At 42.8% G+C, this 15547-nt stretch overlaps 1 protein-coding gene across 1 annotated transcript in view; it reads left to right on the top strand.

Annotated features, from left to right (window-relative positions):
* Window positions 1-15547, top strand: part of LOC138515493 (uncharacterized protein C4orf17 homolog) — a 698631-nt gene that overhangs the window by 517979 nt on the left and 165105 nt on the right. Inside the window, exon 8 of the mRNA XM_069630308.1 lies at window positions 13312-13474. Within this exon, the coding sequence (XP_069486409.1) occupies window positions 13312-13474 (163 nt within the window). The remainder of the gene's footprint in view (window positions 1-13311; window positions 13475-15547) is intronic.

Below are 15547 nucleotides of genomic sequence, written 5' to 3'. Positions count from 1 at the left end.
AATGTCATAGTTTTGCACTTAGAATCAGCATTCTAGCTGCATGTGTAAAATTGCAAGTTAATTTAAAAAGCAACAAATAACATGACAGTAGCTGAAAGTCTGGCTTAAGGAACTTGATTCTGCCTGGCAACTACCCCCATCAGGAGTGAAACTTGAGTCACCACTGTGTTCCCAGGCCAACCTTCCTTTTGCTGCTCACACTAAGGATATGCCATCTATCTGATAATTGAATTACCTGTGCTCTGCAGGAAAGTGAACAAAGCCCTGTCCTGGCTCAGGCAAAGGTTTTATTGGCAGGAGTCGTAAATGGTTGTAAAAAGTGGCTTCCTCCTGAGGAAAGGGGAGGAGCACTGCCTGTGAGAGCAAGCTGGCTTGGCAGAACTGGAAAAACCAGTATTCAACCTTGTGCTGAGGGTAAACCACACCCCTTTGGAGCCAGAACATAACTTTAAAAAAGATGAATAACTCATAGAGCGGACATGTGAAAATTTTATAAATGACACCATAATTCTTGTGATTTTTCTGCCCACATTTTAAGAGGTTTTTCGACCCGGTGGCGTGTTCAGGGGGGTTTTAGCGGAAAAGTGGATATTACTCTAAATGTATGCATGTTAAAAATCTGAAACTTCATCAGTTAATGTCCGTACTCCCTGCGCACATGTATGTAAAGTTGGGTCAATGTCAGAAATTGCAAAATCAGTTAAAAAGTGAAATATGTGCCATTTCTGAATGCAAGCTCCCAGGAAGAGCAGAGTTTGAACGGGGGATACCTCCTGTAATGCATGATGGGTGCATATGATTTTAAAACAATATGTACCTCTGCAAACATGTATTTGTTTCAAATCTAGATTTGTGTGTAAGTTGACAGGAGGAGTGGACTTTCTGCAGGCTGTAAAATGACATCACTCTGACTCACAGTTCATTCCCCAATCAAATAAGAAATGGAAGTTTGACCAATTAGAAGCTGAGAGAGAGGTAGGGTCAGTGATGCTAGAACACACCCACATTCTAACCACATAAAAGCAGACAGACAGGACAGATAGGGACCTTCCAAATCCATCTGCAGCGGGACGCTCTGCCGGAAAAATCCATACTTACCTCCATCAACCTCCAGAGAGCCAAACTAGAGACCTCAATCTATCCAGAACTAAGAGACCAGACCAGAGAGAAAGCAGTGCTGTACCCAGAGAGACCCAGACCAGCAGAGAGAGCTGACCCAGATCACTGTGAAGTGCAGAGGCCAGACTAGACCAGAGTCCAGTTTAAAACCCTGACCAGATCCGTGACGAGGCCCATTTCACTCAAGAATATAGTGTGAGTACCTAGAAAACTGTGCAGAACCAATCTCCTAGTTAAAATAATATAATTCAATCCATTTTTAACCTAAGTAGAACTGCAGCTTAGCAATTGTGTTATCCTGCCATCATTTTTAAAGCTGAAAAAGTGTGCGTTTAAAATTTCAAATCTGAAAAACGACCTTTATTCAATCGTTCATATCTCCGCAACCGTTTGTGCTAGAGACTTGCAGTAACTTTTATTTGGAAGCTGAGATCCTAGGCTTTCCTAGGACCCCAAAACGATAGAGATAGTCCTTGTGGTTCCTCTGTAATAGCGCTCGGCGCATCCGCGAATTTTGCCGCGATTTGCAAATTTCTTCACGTGTAAAAAGCTGCTGCTGCTTGCCTTCCATTTGCCAGAAATTCGTTTAACCTGCTAACTATCCCTGCATCATTGCTAGTGTGAGCCTGGACTAATATTAACTAGATACCAATCACCCTGAACCTCTGAAAGGGAATTGAAAGTATTTTAGCATACTTTTCAATTCATTGCCAGCACATATCAAAGCAATTTGGGCCTGTGTTTTCAAACTTCTGTAGTCTAAGCTTGCTGGGATTGAACTGAATCACATTTGATTGCATTTCTGAGAACTGTGTGCTTCCTTCCATTTCCTTGCATTGCATCAAGGGGGGGAGGGGATTGCCAGAGAAAAGTGATTACATTGTTTGGTTGAAATCATATTGAGTATTTTCTGTACTGCATTCATTGAATATTGCATCCACCTGAGCTTACATAAAGCATCCTCTACCACATTATACTTTTGTTCCTATTTACCAGTGTGCTACCTTATCCATTTCATCTCAACTCATTAGTGATTATAAAGAAGCGTGCTAGTGCCAGATTCTCCGTTGTTGATCTTTATCATATCAGATTAAGTGTGCTATTCAATTATTAATTTATTATAAAGTGTGATATATATATATTTTAAATTATCAAATAAACCTTTTAAACTTGCAAAACAGAACTACTTCTTGGCTCAGTGGGGTCAGGGGGATTCCAAGAGAGGGGTGTTATACAGGGGTAGTCATCCAGAACGCATGAACTGGACCTAAAGATATATCAATAAGGGTTTTCATTCAGTATTCTAGACTAGGCGTTAACTTAGCTGTAGTGCTGAATTGAATCCTCTTACAAATATTCCCGCTGCAATATCCACGAGTTGGTACCCAATTAAAAAACAGAAGGAGGAGAAAAAGGGGGGTGGAAAAAAACAGAGACGATATTTATCATAGCCTGGGGTTAGATGAAATAGAGGACCCCCAACACCCTGACCAATCAAACAAATGGTATTCAGACATGAGCGCCGCAGCAAAGCAAGCAAGTAATGAAAATTGTTATGTGTGCTCACTTATTACTCACACAACTGGAAACCCAAAAATGTTAATCCCACAGGAAGTACCCTTGTCTGAGGCCTAATGTTTGATTCATCTGATGCTGTGTAGAATAAAAAAGACATTTCAAGCACACACAGTCACTATGGAAAAATTGGAAAACGAACAAACTTGCACCAGCAGACGACAAGGAGTAATCTGCTCCAGGAGCCATTTTTCATTATAAAAGGGACAAGATATGCAGATGACAAGTGGCATGATGAAACGATTGAATGCAAAGCTGAGGGGCTTCGAGGGCTGCCAGATGAAACATGCGAATGGGCAAAAGAAACGTGCATCCCCATCTGGTCACAGCATATCACCAAGCTGACATGGGTCACACCCCTGGAGAGACCCAGAAAGATTCAAAAGGAAATACCGCACAAACTTTGCTTCCATGGAGAAGGGAAGGTGAACATGGGAACTGTGCGGCAGTGTAATAAGACTTTAATAACGCCAGTTATGAAAAAAGGCACTGCTGCATTAATGGACATATACTGGATTTGTGGCAAACGAGCTTAACAGCATCTCCCAGCATCCTGGTGGGGCACTTGTGCCCTAGCCACACTTCACTCAGCAATAATGGTGATACCAGAGAGCCACGTCCAGTTTACAGCAAGGCCTTCGGCTGACACATTGACAGCAGGCCAATCGACTGACACATCGGCAGCAGGGCAATCGGCTGAACCATCGACAGCGCCCGATGAGACAATCACAGAGCCCCCAGCATACAAACTATTGTCAGAAGAAACTTTGAAAACCAAGTTGTCACGCAGCAAAAGATCCAATTATATTTCGTCCGAATCGTCAGAACTCCTTGCTGAAATCCCACAACAGTATAAGCTTTTCTCATCTGCAGAAACATTCTTCGCATCATTTCTACCACAAGGCATTCAAGCAAGGGCAAACGCGAAATGGCTGCAGATAACACGCTGGGAGCTCATCCAGCTGGCCAACGACACTGAAGAAGGTTTCAACATCATAAAAATAGAGCTCCGAGCATTGCGCCTGATGACGATGCAAAACAGATATGTCTTAGATCTTATCACAGCGATGGACGGTGGTGTTTGCAACAAAATTGGGGGCGGGCGTGTTGCACGTTCGCACCAACTTCCGATGCTGATAACGGGACACTGTCACATGTGATAACAGCAGTGCATATTTTAGGAGAAAGAATGAGAGCAAAAGGTGGAGTAGACAACAACACGTGGTTCGACGATCTGTTCAGCTGGATACCATCACGGGTGAACATCGCAGCAAAGATACTCATTCCCATCATAGTCTTTTTTCTCCTAATATTCTGTGTTTGCCAACTGCGACTAAGATGCTGTGAAAATAATATGCCTAATTCAGAAATGATGATGGTAACAGTGGGCCAACAGACAACGGTGGCTACCATGATAGATGCCCAAGTACAAACCGTAGAATACACCACACCACAGTATAGGATGACTGCCATCTATAGACAGTATGGGGACGTGGTCGATAATCTACATTACACTACCATTAGAGAACCAAAAAAACTTGCTGTGGTATAACGAGGTTTGGATAGATTTAGATGGGGATGGTTGGATATACTTAATGGTCACCCCAGAAGAATACGCAAGAAGAGGTAACAGCTTAAGAAGTGTGTGCAAAGCATGGATGCCAAAAAAGGGTACACCTGCTTGGGATGAGGCTGTGGCTGAAGCTGAGCGCTACCGAAGGGAGAACGGAAAGAACGAGATAAAGTAGTTTGTTACTTTAGATGTAACGAAAGGGGGGAATGTATGGGAGCGAGGGGTCCTCAGGCCCCCTCACGTCGTACGCTCCTCAGTACAAAGCTTGGACCACGTGCCTCCGGTAGTGGGATTGCCCCTTGCCCTTATGTGAAGTTAACCATGGTTGACTGCTACATAGCTGGGACTACTGAGCAGGACATGGGGCATCCATCTTTTGTGCCCCCTTTCGACTCCATCTTGGGTAAACAGGCCTCACTGCGATAGTACAGCAATACTCAGCTCCCCTTCCACCGCAGCAGCCAAGGACAGAGACACACACACAAGGCGCGCAGGCAGCTGGCTGGCCCCCACCCTTGCACTCCCCCTGCGAAGGAAAGCTCTGCGGTTCCATTCTCACGCTGAAGCCGGAGAAAGTTGCAACAATCAATATGCTACAGTTTTCTTCCTCTAAGATCACTGTTCGCCTGAAATCCGGCATGTGAACCAGAATGAGCTAAGCACTTTCTGCTCGATTCGTCCTCATAAATGTGCAAGCCACCCACCCCCATTAGAACAATTTATTGCCATCCTGACCCTGCACATCCTGACCCTGCACCCCCTGTAAGGTATTTCTTTCATGTGCCAGACCCTCGCCTGTGCTGCGAAACCCACCAAACACACCCACTACTAACCTTAAGCATTTTTACTACTATATATGTTTTTACTTGTACTAATGAGTTTGAAACCTAGCAGATATGCGAAACACAGCCTGATTCTTCTACATGCACAATAAGGTCAAGGCCTCCAAATAAAGCCACGAATGACCCAATTGTACTGACAATAATCATTGTGTGTGACTTATGTAGAAATGTGACATGTAGCATAAAATGTTTTAAATAATTTGTTATTTAGTGTGTAATATATTAGCTTAGGTAGTGACCACAGTGACCGGACCCGGACCTGCATGGAGCACAAGATGTTTGACGTCTGTCAGCTACTCAGCCAACCAGGAGGAAGAGATGCCACCCACACCTACAGCACCCCACCGTCTGGCCAATCAGGTCCCTTTAGCATTTTTTGTTAGAGTTACTTTAACTAATATAAATATGAGCATGATGTATTGAGAGAGTTAGAGTTTTTGGGGTTATTTCCTAGCTGGAGAAATAAACCATCCTTTGAACTCTTGCAGCCGGGTCTCAGTGCCTCTTTCCCCGACAAGGGGGTGTGTCTACTATTTTATTTTTTCTCTCACACGTAGTAAACCGGGGAAAGGCACCTACAATGGTCATGTGATTTCTTAGCTATATCCAATGAGGGAATGGTACAGAGAGTGAAGTGGAAATGGTAGAAGGGCTGTCCATGTTACGATATGTTCGCCGACATGGCGGTAGTTCTAGGACACCGCGTATTACAGCCGGGGAATTTGGGGTGAGGAGGCATGCAAATGAGATTGAATGTAGCAAGGGATTGGTCAGTAAAGTTTAGTGAGTGGGTTGTGCTAGGAGAGGTTTTCTCAGATATACTTTTTGCTGAGAGAAGAACAGATAGCTATGGCTGAGTGTTTCGAAAAACAGATTGTGTGGATTTTGGGAGACTTGTGGATACATCGGTTGAAGGTGCATGCAGAAAGCTGTGGAGTATCTATAGATCTTGGATTCCCACATGTGGAAGTGCACTGGCATGGAGTGCGTGGAATGAAGTGGTTGGACTTGCTACCTCTCTGTGCAACTTTGAAGATAGAGGAACATCCAGACATAATTGTAATTAATTGCGGAGGGAACAGTTTAGGACATGTGTCTGTAATTTCTTTGCAATTTGGTTTGGTAATATATATATATATATATATATATATATATATATATATATATATATATATGGGTTTTGGGGGGGTTTGGCGTTGGGTGGGAGGTTGTGGGGGGTTTCCCCCCACATATATGTTACAATTGACCTTCACAATTCGGTCAATTGTAAAACGGTCAATTGTAATTCGAACAGTTGTAAAACGAACAATTCGTATACAACCGCCAGTTAGGGAGCCTTCTGCATATCTGTATACTGCTTTGGCACACCGAAATCAAATTATATATATTTTGTTATAGGGTGAAGATCAAACCTGTTTACATAGACTTTTCCCAAAATTATAAGACATTGGAGTGGAGTCTGGAGCTGAGAGTGGAGCAGTTTTTGCAGTGGAGAGTTCTGCAGTGTGACAATGGCTTGGTTTTCCTGAGTAATTGGTGCTCCTCTACCTGGACTAATACCAAGCTTTTTAAACCCACCTATCTGCGTGTCAGTGTGCACGTTGGAGTAGTGAAGTCTTTGCAGTCTGTGCAGGATTGAAGGTTCCATTGGATCTAGCTTGTTAGTCTGTGTTAGATCGAGACACTTTTTGTTAAAAATCGATTTAAAAAAAGAAGATTTAGAAAGACTGCTCTGTGACCGCACTGAGTGGTCTTTATAAATTGGACTGTCATACTCCTGCCGCACACGAGTGCACACAGGACAGGGGCTGACAGCCACGCCAGGACCCAGAAGCGCCGTCGAGGCAGACCGGGTAAGTTTGTGTTTGTATGAATGAGAGAGAGAGTGTGCGTGAGTCGGGGGTGTGGAGGGTTGGGAAGAGTCGAATGTTGTTTTTTCACTTTTTGTACACTGCCCAACATCGGCTGAGAAAATCGGTCTTTTGGTTGGGTGACCTACAAAAAGCAAAATTGTAACATAGGGCCGGTGAGTCCTGTTCCGGGGACTGAATCCTCCCTAATAGGCACATTGACTGCATAACCGCCTCTGCTCCTTCCAGAACCTGCTTTGTTTTTTTTTTCCTTTTTTACATCTGTGGTTATTGCCAACTGTCTTAATATGATGGTAACTACTTCATATAAACACACAGGGAAGTCGGCTACACACCCTTTGCCGTGCCCTTATTCTCTAACTAGCAGATCTAGCCGACGCTCTGTAGTACCACAGAAACATGTATGACAAGGACGTTCCATACTCTGTGGAGGGAACAAGAGATCCAGTGATATTGTTAACTCTGACAATGTTGTATCATCTCTTTTATGCAATTTATGTTCAAAAGGGAGTTTCAATATTCAACAGATTATTTCTGATGGCACTAAAATCACTGGCTTTTTCACACCAACTAATAATGGTGCATCCTCTTCAACGATGGGCACTGTACTCTAACAGCCCATTTCCAGCTCCCCTACCACTTTGATTGGCATTGATAATAGTAACTTGCTCCTAAATCTCTGTTTGCGCCTGCAGTGAGAGACACTGGAAGAAGCTCTGCACCCTAATATGAGGGACGATGAGCCTGTTTCGACCATCATTCCCAATACCAATCTCTTCGCTAGCCCTGACTTGGAGCACATCACAGCCATTTCAGCTGGTAAACTGGAAACTTGCAATTTCATTCCCGATTCTACTTTGAACTCTGAATAAGTTGTTTTATTTTTTATTTTTATTTTATTGCAAATTTGTATGGCGCCTATACAGCAAAACAAAATAAATACCAGACACCACAAGACAAAAAAAGGTGGGGGGGGAGAGAAAACAACAATAACGGTCCTTAAAGGCCTTAATACATTTGGATTGTGTAAGTGCAGTAGTAAGAAGTGCAGGGGGAGAGAGTAGATCAGGGCGGAGGGTGGGATAGGTAGAGGGGGAAGAGGGAGAAGTGCCAGAGGTAGGAGGCCCCAGGGGCAGAGCAAGTGCCTGGAGGGCAAGTCGGTTGATTGAGCAGGCGGGAGTAGTCGCCTAGCAACTTAGGTTAGTTTGGATACCACGTAATTTTATCACGTGATTTACGCTGATAACGTCTGGCGTTTACTGCGACTGTTTGGCGGATTGGATTCTAACTGTGGTCGAGTGTTCCACTTGTATGGGAACGTGTGTCTAACTAAGGTAAGGAACGCTCTTCATTTAGTGGTAGTGCAGGCCGTTAGGTACGTCTGGTGGCTTTGGTGCATCAATTAAAAGCGGCTGATAATATGTTTTGTTATCTAGGTTACGGCAGTTTTTGAAAACAACAAAATAGCGTGTCCCAATATATTGGGGTGATCAAACATGTGTTTGTTGGAGCATCTGGGTAATTTATGGATTTTGGAAGTTATTTTCCGGCCCAGTATTGACAGACTGAAAATAATGCGGTTCTGTTGAGGTGAGATTCTCTATTGAGTTTTTCTCTCTCACCACGATTTGCGGTATTGTCATATGGAGAAGTTTACTTGTATCACGTGTGGATTAATAAGGTGACATGTTCTGTCCTCACGTGTTTTTTGTGTGTGTTTGTTTGTTTTTTGCACAGATAGACCTAATGGAATATGTGTGATATGATGACTAGTGTTCATTCAACCAAGAATAATAATCGTAATATAGCTTAAAAGATTCATATCCTTTCGCTATCCGATACAGGTAGAGACTATTTGTTTTTCCTACGTGGTTTACCCTTTTTTGGTATTGAGGTTTATGGCGAGGTGAAGTTTTTCAACCGTTGACACCTGCATAGTGATATCTATGTTTATATTTGTGTACCTACAGATATTGGAGTATCTTTTTGAAACCAGAACTAAGAATTAGAATCAGAAGTGGAAAAGAACTGCCACGTTTTAAGCACAAGATACATCACTGCCCATGAGGAATGTCCCGTTATCTTATAACATCTAGGACATAAACTTATATAAGTTGGGCTATGATGGGATCAATGTTGAACAACAACAATTTATTTTGTTCTGTATCCCTCCTGTTCTAATAATTGTGTATGGGTTTTTTAGTGAAACATTTTTACGCGTTTTGTATATTGTATTGTAACATGTGCATATGCTTTTTTATGTTTTTTAGATTTGTGTCATGATATTGTTGCTTTGAATATATAATAATTAAACTTGATATGAAAGAGAGTTGCAGCCATACGCCCTAGATTTTTTTCAGAGCTGTTTTTGTCAAGATACCCACTGTTTTCTGTTGCTATATATCAGAATCGTGTTATTATATGTATACCCTTCCTTTTTTGAGATTCAAGAATATGATATCCCGACTTAGTAGGAGGGGACAATACCGTGTGTATGGGGTCCTACCCCAGTAGAAGAATGTGCATGTTTAACCTACTCCAGTTTAAATAAGTTTAATGCTAAAATATTTAACCTATGAAGACAACCATGTTATTTTAACATTACACAGTAAAATCACATTTAATTTACTAACAGAGTTTACCTATTTATTTTACTCACTATTAGAACACCCTAGTGTTGTTTGCTTGGTTGTGATTGGTCAATCTGCGGGCTACATGAACCGGTAGAGCCTGCAGATTGATTACACCCCGCAATGGTAAGTGGAGTACTTACCTGTGCACACGCCACAGCCATGGGCCAGTCAAAGGTGAAAAGTTGGCTATGTGTAATACGGAACGGAAAGAGTTAACGTTCCGTTCCGTATTACACGTAGGAAAGCAACGTGAGCCATGTAGCGCTGCCCACTGAAATGAAGCAGGAAGAAATGCTTTCGAAAGGAAAGCGTTTCAAAAAGCCGACAAGGAAAAGCAGAATGCTTTTCTAATATAGAACGTGTGTGCTTTCATTTTTGGCTGTATTCATTTTACGTGGAACCTTGCCCTGACGTCCTCGCTGCGCCGTTCTATGGGAATTCAAACAGAAGGAGTTGTAAATGTAAGTTGATTGGTCTTTGTGTATTTGCATGTTAAATTAGTGTGTGTGCAATGACGCTGTGCAAATTGTTTGCTACTCAATTTAAAGGTGCAATGCTTGAAAGGAGTGAATACAACAAACAAAATGAAATGTACTTAATTAGGACACTGGCCAGGCATACACACATCTGATTTCTCCTTAATCGCATACTCCTCCCACCCAATCACCTTCCACCACCCTATAAAAAAAATACAACCACGTCAATGTGTCTGCAACATTTATGTATCATTTCTCAATTTTTTCTACTTCAATTAAACCTGTCTCGTTTATTGTACTTAAATTAAAAATTCAGGGTGTTCTAATAGCTTTATAGACTTGCAGCTCAGGCCGTATGTCTTTAAAGGCCCTCGCTTCTTAACTCGGTCTTTAGGGCCCATAACGCTCGGTACGGCCCTCACTGCAGGTCTACATATGTGGTGATACCGCAAAATGGTGGTTTTGGGTACTGTCCGGCAATAATGTGCCACTCACATGTGCAGGGTGTGATTTTCTAGAGAAAAACGTAAACAATTAAATATTTGCTTCACCCAATGATATAGGTGATTGACAATCATATTCTTCAGTGCACTAATGCAATTTTATTTTGGTTTACTGTGATCATCTGTACAGAGTGATAACTTGGAATTTTGATTGTAATTGAAGTTTAAATACAAACTAATTGTTACAAATAAAATAAAAATAAAAAATAAAGCTATATTAAAGTAACATTTTTACTTCACCACCAAAACTCCATAACATATATTGCTACAATCACCATGTGATAATAGCCGTATAGACCCCGGAATAGGTCTTTCACTTGGGATAAAGATTCTTCCCAAATTATGGCCATCGTCTTTGCCTCGGGCCATAAATTAGTGGCGGGCCATTATCCTGTGATAACGACCTCTCCCTCGGGCAATAAGACTAAATTAGTACTAGCATTCCACGATAGAAGTCCTATCACCCATTAGAACATTCAGAATACAGTTTGAAATCTGCAGTACCCTAAAATCAGTATCTTTCTTTTTTTGGTGCATAACTCTGTATGCTAATTGTCTTATAGAGCTCAACAGGGGTAATGATTGTTTTGGATAATGGCTCCTTTCTAACCTTTATCCCTTGGCTGCAGCTCTGGCAATACATTGGGAGTGGGTCGTTAGCCAGCGATTATGATCCCGCCTTGGGTCTTTTTTTCGGATTAGTCAAAAAATACAAGCTTTCACTGGGCCTGAATGGCAACTAGAGACTCTTCCCGGCTTCGAGCTGTCGAGGGAATGTCTACGTTTTTCATAAGGTCAAGAGAGCGGCAAAATTACTAGGCCATTATACAGTGAGTGTACACGCTACAATGCAGCATGCAATGATGTATTCTCACCTGTACCAGGAGGGAAAACTGTCCTTAAAAAGCACTTTGAATCAACAGGCAATAGGCATATTTCCCGAACAATGCGTTCACTGCAAGAAAGCTTCAAAGAGTCTGTTGGTGTTTTGGCTGCTACATAGGTCTGTAGTATGAAACTCGACTACTGTATTTGGATTCATTTTATACGCCTTGCCTTTAAAAGCATGCGCAAGGGTATGCCATAGGTTCAGTACTTGCTTCTGGCAAGTCTCGACATGGCCCCGCAGCCACAAGGCTAAGAGACTGCGCGTCACCCTGAATTAGCAGTCGAACCACCAATATCATCCAACAGTTTTGGCGGACTTGCTTCCACCATATAGATTACTTGCACTGCCTGTCACTGTCTAGGGGGGACATTTTAAATAAAGTCCAATTTGCAGCCAGGGGACTCCCAACGTTAGCAGGTTTCCCAACAGCACCTAAGTGCCAAATTTGATGGTACCCTTTATGTAATTTGCACTTTCTTTAAAATGACCCCCGTTTGTGTTTCCGAAGACCTAACGGGATGGTGGGACTGGTCACACCGCCAGCAGTGCTCTGGCGGGCAGCAGCTGTTCAGCTTCCAGCATGCACCGCCATCCACTAAATCAGTGTAGTGCGGGGGAAGAGAGGCGGGGCATGGGTAGAGCTATGGTCAACAGAGCTGATACTAGCTTCACCTCCAAATTGGGCTGTTGGTCAGATGTTACCGTGGTTGGCGGAGGAGATTCCGGCCTCTTTATTTCAATCCCCAAATCGAATTCTAGGTGCCCGGCAATGTGAGATATTACATATAACTGCAATTAAGCAAATGCTGTTTTCCTTTTTATACAATAAAAACTGTATCAACACTATTGTTGTGGCAGTCAAAAGGGCCAGCCCTCCTTAAGAGGAGAGCCACCTTAAGGGAAGAAAAGGGAAGCCAGAGAGAACAGGGAGGAAGGGAGGAAGAGGAGGGGCTGGCGGAGCCCAGGGAATTTCACCTGTAAAGGAAAATAAAGAAAGTTGGAGATTCCCTTGGGGGTCATTACAAGGTTGGACGTAGTCATGGCGCTATTAGCGCCATGGCTACCCCCTTACCGCATACCGGGTCCGGGTTCCCTGAATGGGCAATTACCGGGCCAATCCAACCTTCTAGGGCCTGGTATTTCCCCATTCAGGGAACCCATCCCCATTCCCATTCGAGCCCCCACAGGGCTCAATGGGAATGGGGACCATGCTATTAACGGCCCGTTGTTAGCATGCTGGTCCTTTAGCAGCTCCCACTAAGGGCGCCTAGTAAAACCAGCCGCCCTTAGCGGGACCCGCTAAAGGACCTCGTAATGCGGCGGTAAGGGTTAACGACACCGGCACCTTTACTGGTGCTGTTAACCCCTTACATCCAACCTTGTAATGACCCCCCTTGTCTCCGTGTGTTCCTGGGGATTGGGGCGCGGGCCTTGAGGTGTGGGACCTCACCAAAGGGAGGCCAACTAGGACGCAAAAACTATAATCCAGATTTTACCTAGAAAGATTTAAAAAAGCAGACAAGTGGATACGTTGGAAAAAAAACATTTCCGGTAATGCAGTTGACCCACATTGGTGACCCACATTACTACTTTCATGGTATTTGTAAAATACTTGTTGTGTGTGGATTAAATTGTATGCAGCAGCACCAGTAATGCAGTGGTGTAGACATATGTGCACTGCACATTTTAGGTGGTTGTAGTAATTTAAACCATATGGACCACATGGTTAAGCATCACGTTATAAATGGGCAGCTTTGTCAATGTATGCGCTCAAGGGTGGGTTTGAAACTCTGATCCTAGTAACTGTGCGACGGTGTGTTTTTCTGTTAGAAAAGGAGCAAGTGGCTGACATGATTCACTCTATCCTGGACATGGAATATGCCAACCAACAGGATGAACGCAATTATGCCATGGAGAGCAAACACCCCCAGAGCAACATGTATGATATGAGAACCAGCGAAGCAGATGCGGCAGAGAGGGCCCCACGAACCAGGTAACACATTGCAACCTCAACAATAGTGTTTTTGGAAATGAAATAAGCAATGCACTCCAAGAATATGGTGTTCATCCAAAGCATTGCAACCAGTGGTTATTGGTGGATTGTAATTTGTTGCTGAACTTGGTGTTCTCATGGCATGAAACTTCGATGCTGCAATAATCTCGATTGCAATCTCTAGACCACTTCCCCATAAGCCTGACGCAGAAAAGGTCACATCACGCTGCAAGACATGGTGCATGCTTGCCAACATGACTCGTTCCAATCTGTAGGTGCTTATCCAGTCCTGGATTTTTTTTCTTTGATTTCTGGGACTTGTGGTCAGAGTTTTATAATGGGAAAAGTGGAACCACAAGTTCCAGAATGCAAATAAAACAAGCATTGGCAATGCCAACAGTTTATGCTTTTTTTGTAGGCAAGGGAAGGGCAGTTGCCAGGCACCTCCGTAGTGGAATTAACTGGCTATTGATGGTAGCAGTTGCAAAATGGTGTGGGGCCTAGCAATCTAATAACAGTTCCTTGAAAATGCCTGATATGATATGATATGATATATGATGTATGATATGATATTATATGATACCATATGATATGATGTTTTATTTACGACGTGTCCATACACAAATGTTTCAGGGTGCAACGAGGCAAGGGAGTGGTGCAAGGGAGGAAAAAACAACGATCTTACTAGGCCCAGTGACATTGAGAACATGCAAGTGCAGGGGAGAGGGAAGGGGAAAGTGCAAGGTGTGCAGGGGAGGGGAAAGTGCTGAAAACATGATCTGTCTCGTCAGATTCACCCGGCACGGAATATTAGAGCTTAGACAAGATGATAAGGATGTTTCAGTTAGAAGATGACTCGGGAGGGGTACCCCATGTCACAGTTGCAAGCCAGATGCAATGAACTGTCAGATCAGTTGGCACACGTACAGGTATAACGTTTTAAAGCTTTGAATTTGGATAGAATTGAAAGGGCAGCAGTTGAAACAATAGTTGGAGGAGATTAACCATTTAAAAGTGATATTAGAAGTGATCCGGGCAGACAGAGATCTTGTTTTGTTGGAAATGCAATCAGTACACATAAACAATAGTAAATCTGATAGAGGTATACAATCATTGGAACGCATACTGTTTCATTTAATGTCAGAAGATGATAAAAAACTGAAAGCAATTGTTGATTACAAAGAGCAGATCACAGAAATGAATGATTTAATACTCAAACTGAGAAAAGAGAGCTCTGCTTTTTATAAATAGGTGCAAGACTGACATGCCCAGTTTAGGGAGGTAAAACAGCAGAATCCGCATTTCAGAAACCAAGTGCTGTGCTCACTACACACTGAGCTGCAGGGCATAACACTCATTGGGTCTGTACCAAGCTACAACCTGGGAACTCTGGCAGCTGAAGCATGCTTACCAGGGACTGGACTGGTTCCAATGTCGGAGAGCGAAAACCAAGCTGTGCCCTCTTCTGCTGAAAAGAGAGAAATGAGTCGAGGTGAAGCTCATTTCAATCCACTTAGAATTATGAAATCTCTTAACAGTTTAGTTAAACCTTTTAGAAAGGATTTGAATGTGACATTTGAAGAACATATAGAATGTGTTTTGCAAAAATACTGCGCTTTTAACATTCCGAAACAACAGTATCTTTGTTTATTTCATCTGACCATTGAGCATGCACATGCCAGTTTTATGCGCATTCTCTGTGAGCAGAACATTCTATTGTGGGATGATTATCAGCGAGAGATCAGACAGTATTTCTCTTCATATAAATCTATTCAAGATGCAAAACAGGCAGCATAGGCTTTATCTTCAGGACCCAATGGTTCCCCAAGACAGTTCCTACAAACATTGAAGCAAGCATTTTTGAGACTTTATGTGAATTGTGAGGTGAACTCGGTAGAATTCAAAGGTATGTTTTTTCATGGCCTGCAGAAAGGAATAGTGGCCCAATTCGTCTATGAGTTTACAAAGGATAAAAGCTTGCATTGGATTTTAGATCAATTCACAAAGATATTGGAGGTATTGTCACAGAATGAGCAGAAAAGCAACAAGTTGAAGCAGAAGGCAAAAGAGACA

This window comes from Ambystoma mexicanum, chromosome 6q, assembly GCF_040938575.1.
Source record: "Ambystoma mexicanum isolate Mex_15411 chromosome 6q, UKY_AmexF1_1, whole genome shotgun sequence".
Taxonomy (NCBI): Eukaryota; Metazoa; Chordata; class Amphibia; order Caudata; family Ambystomatidae; genus Ambystoma; species Ambystoma mexicanum.
This window is presented reverse-complemented; position numbering and strand designations above follow the sequence as displayed.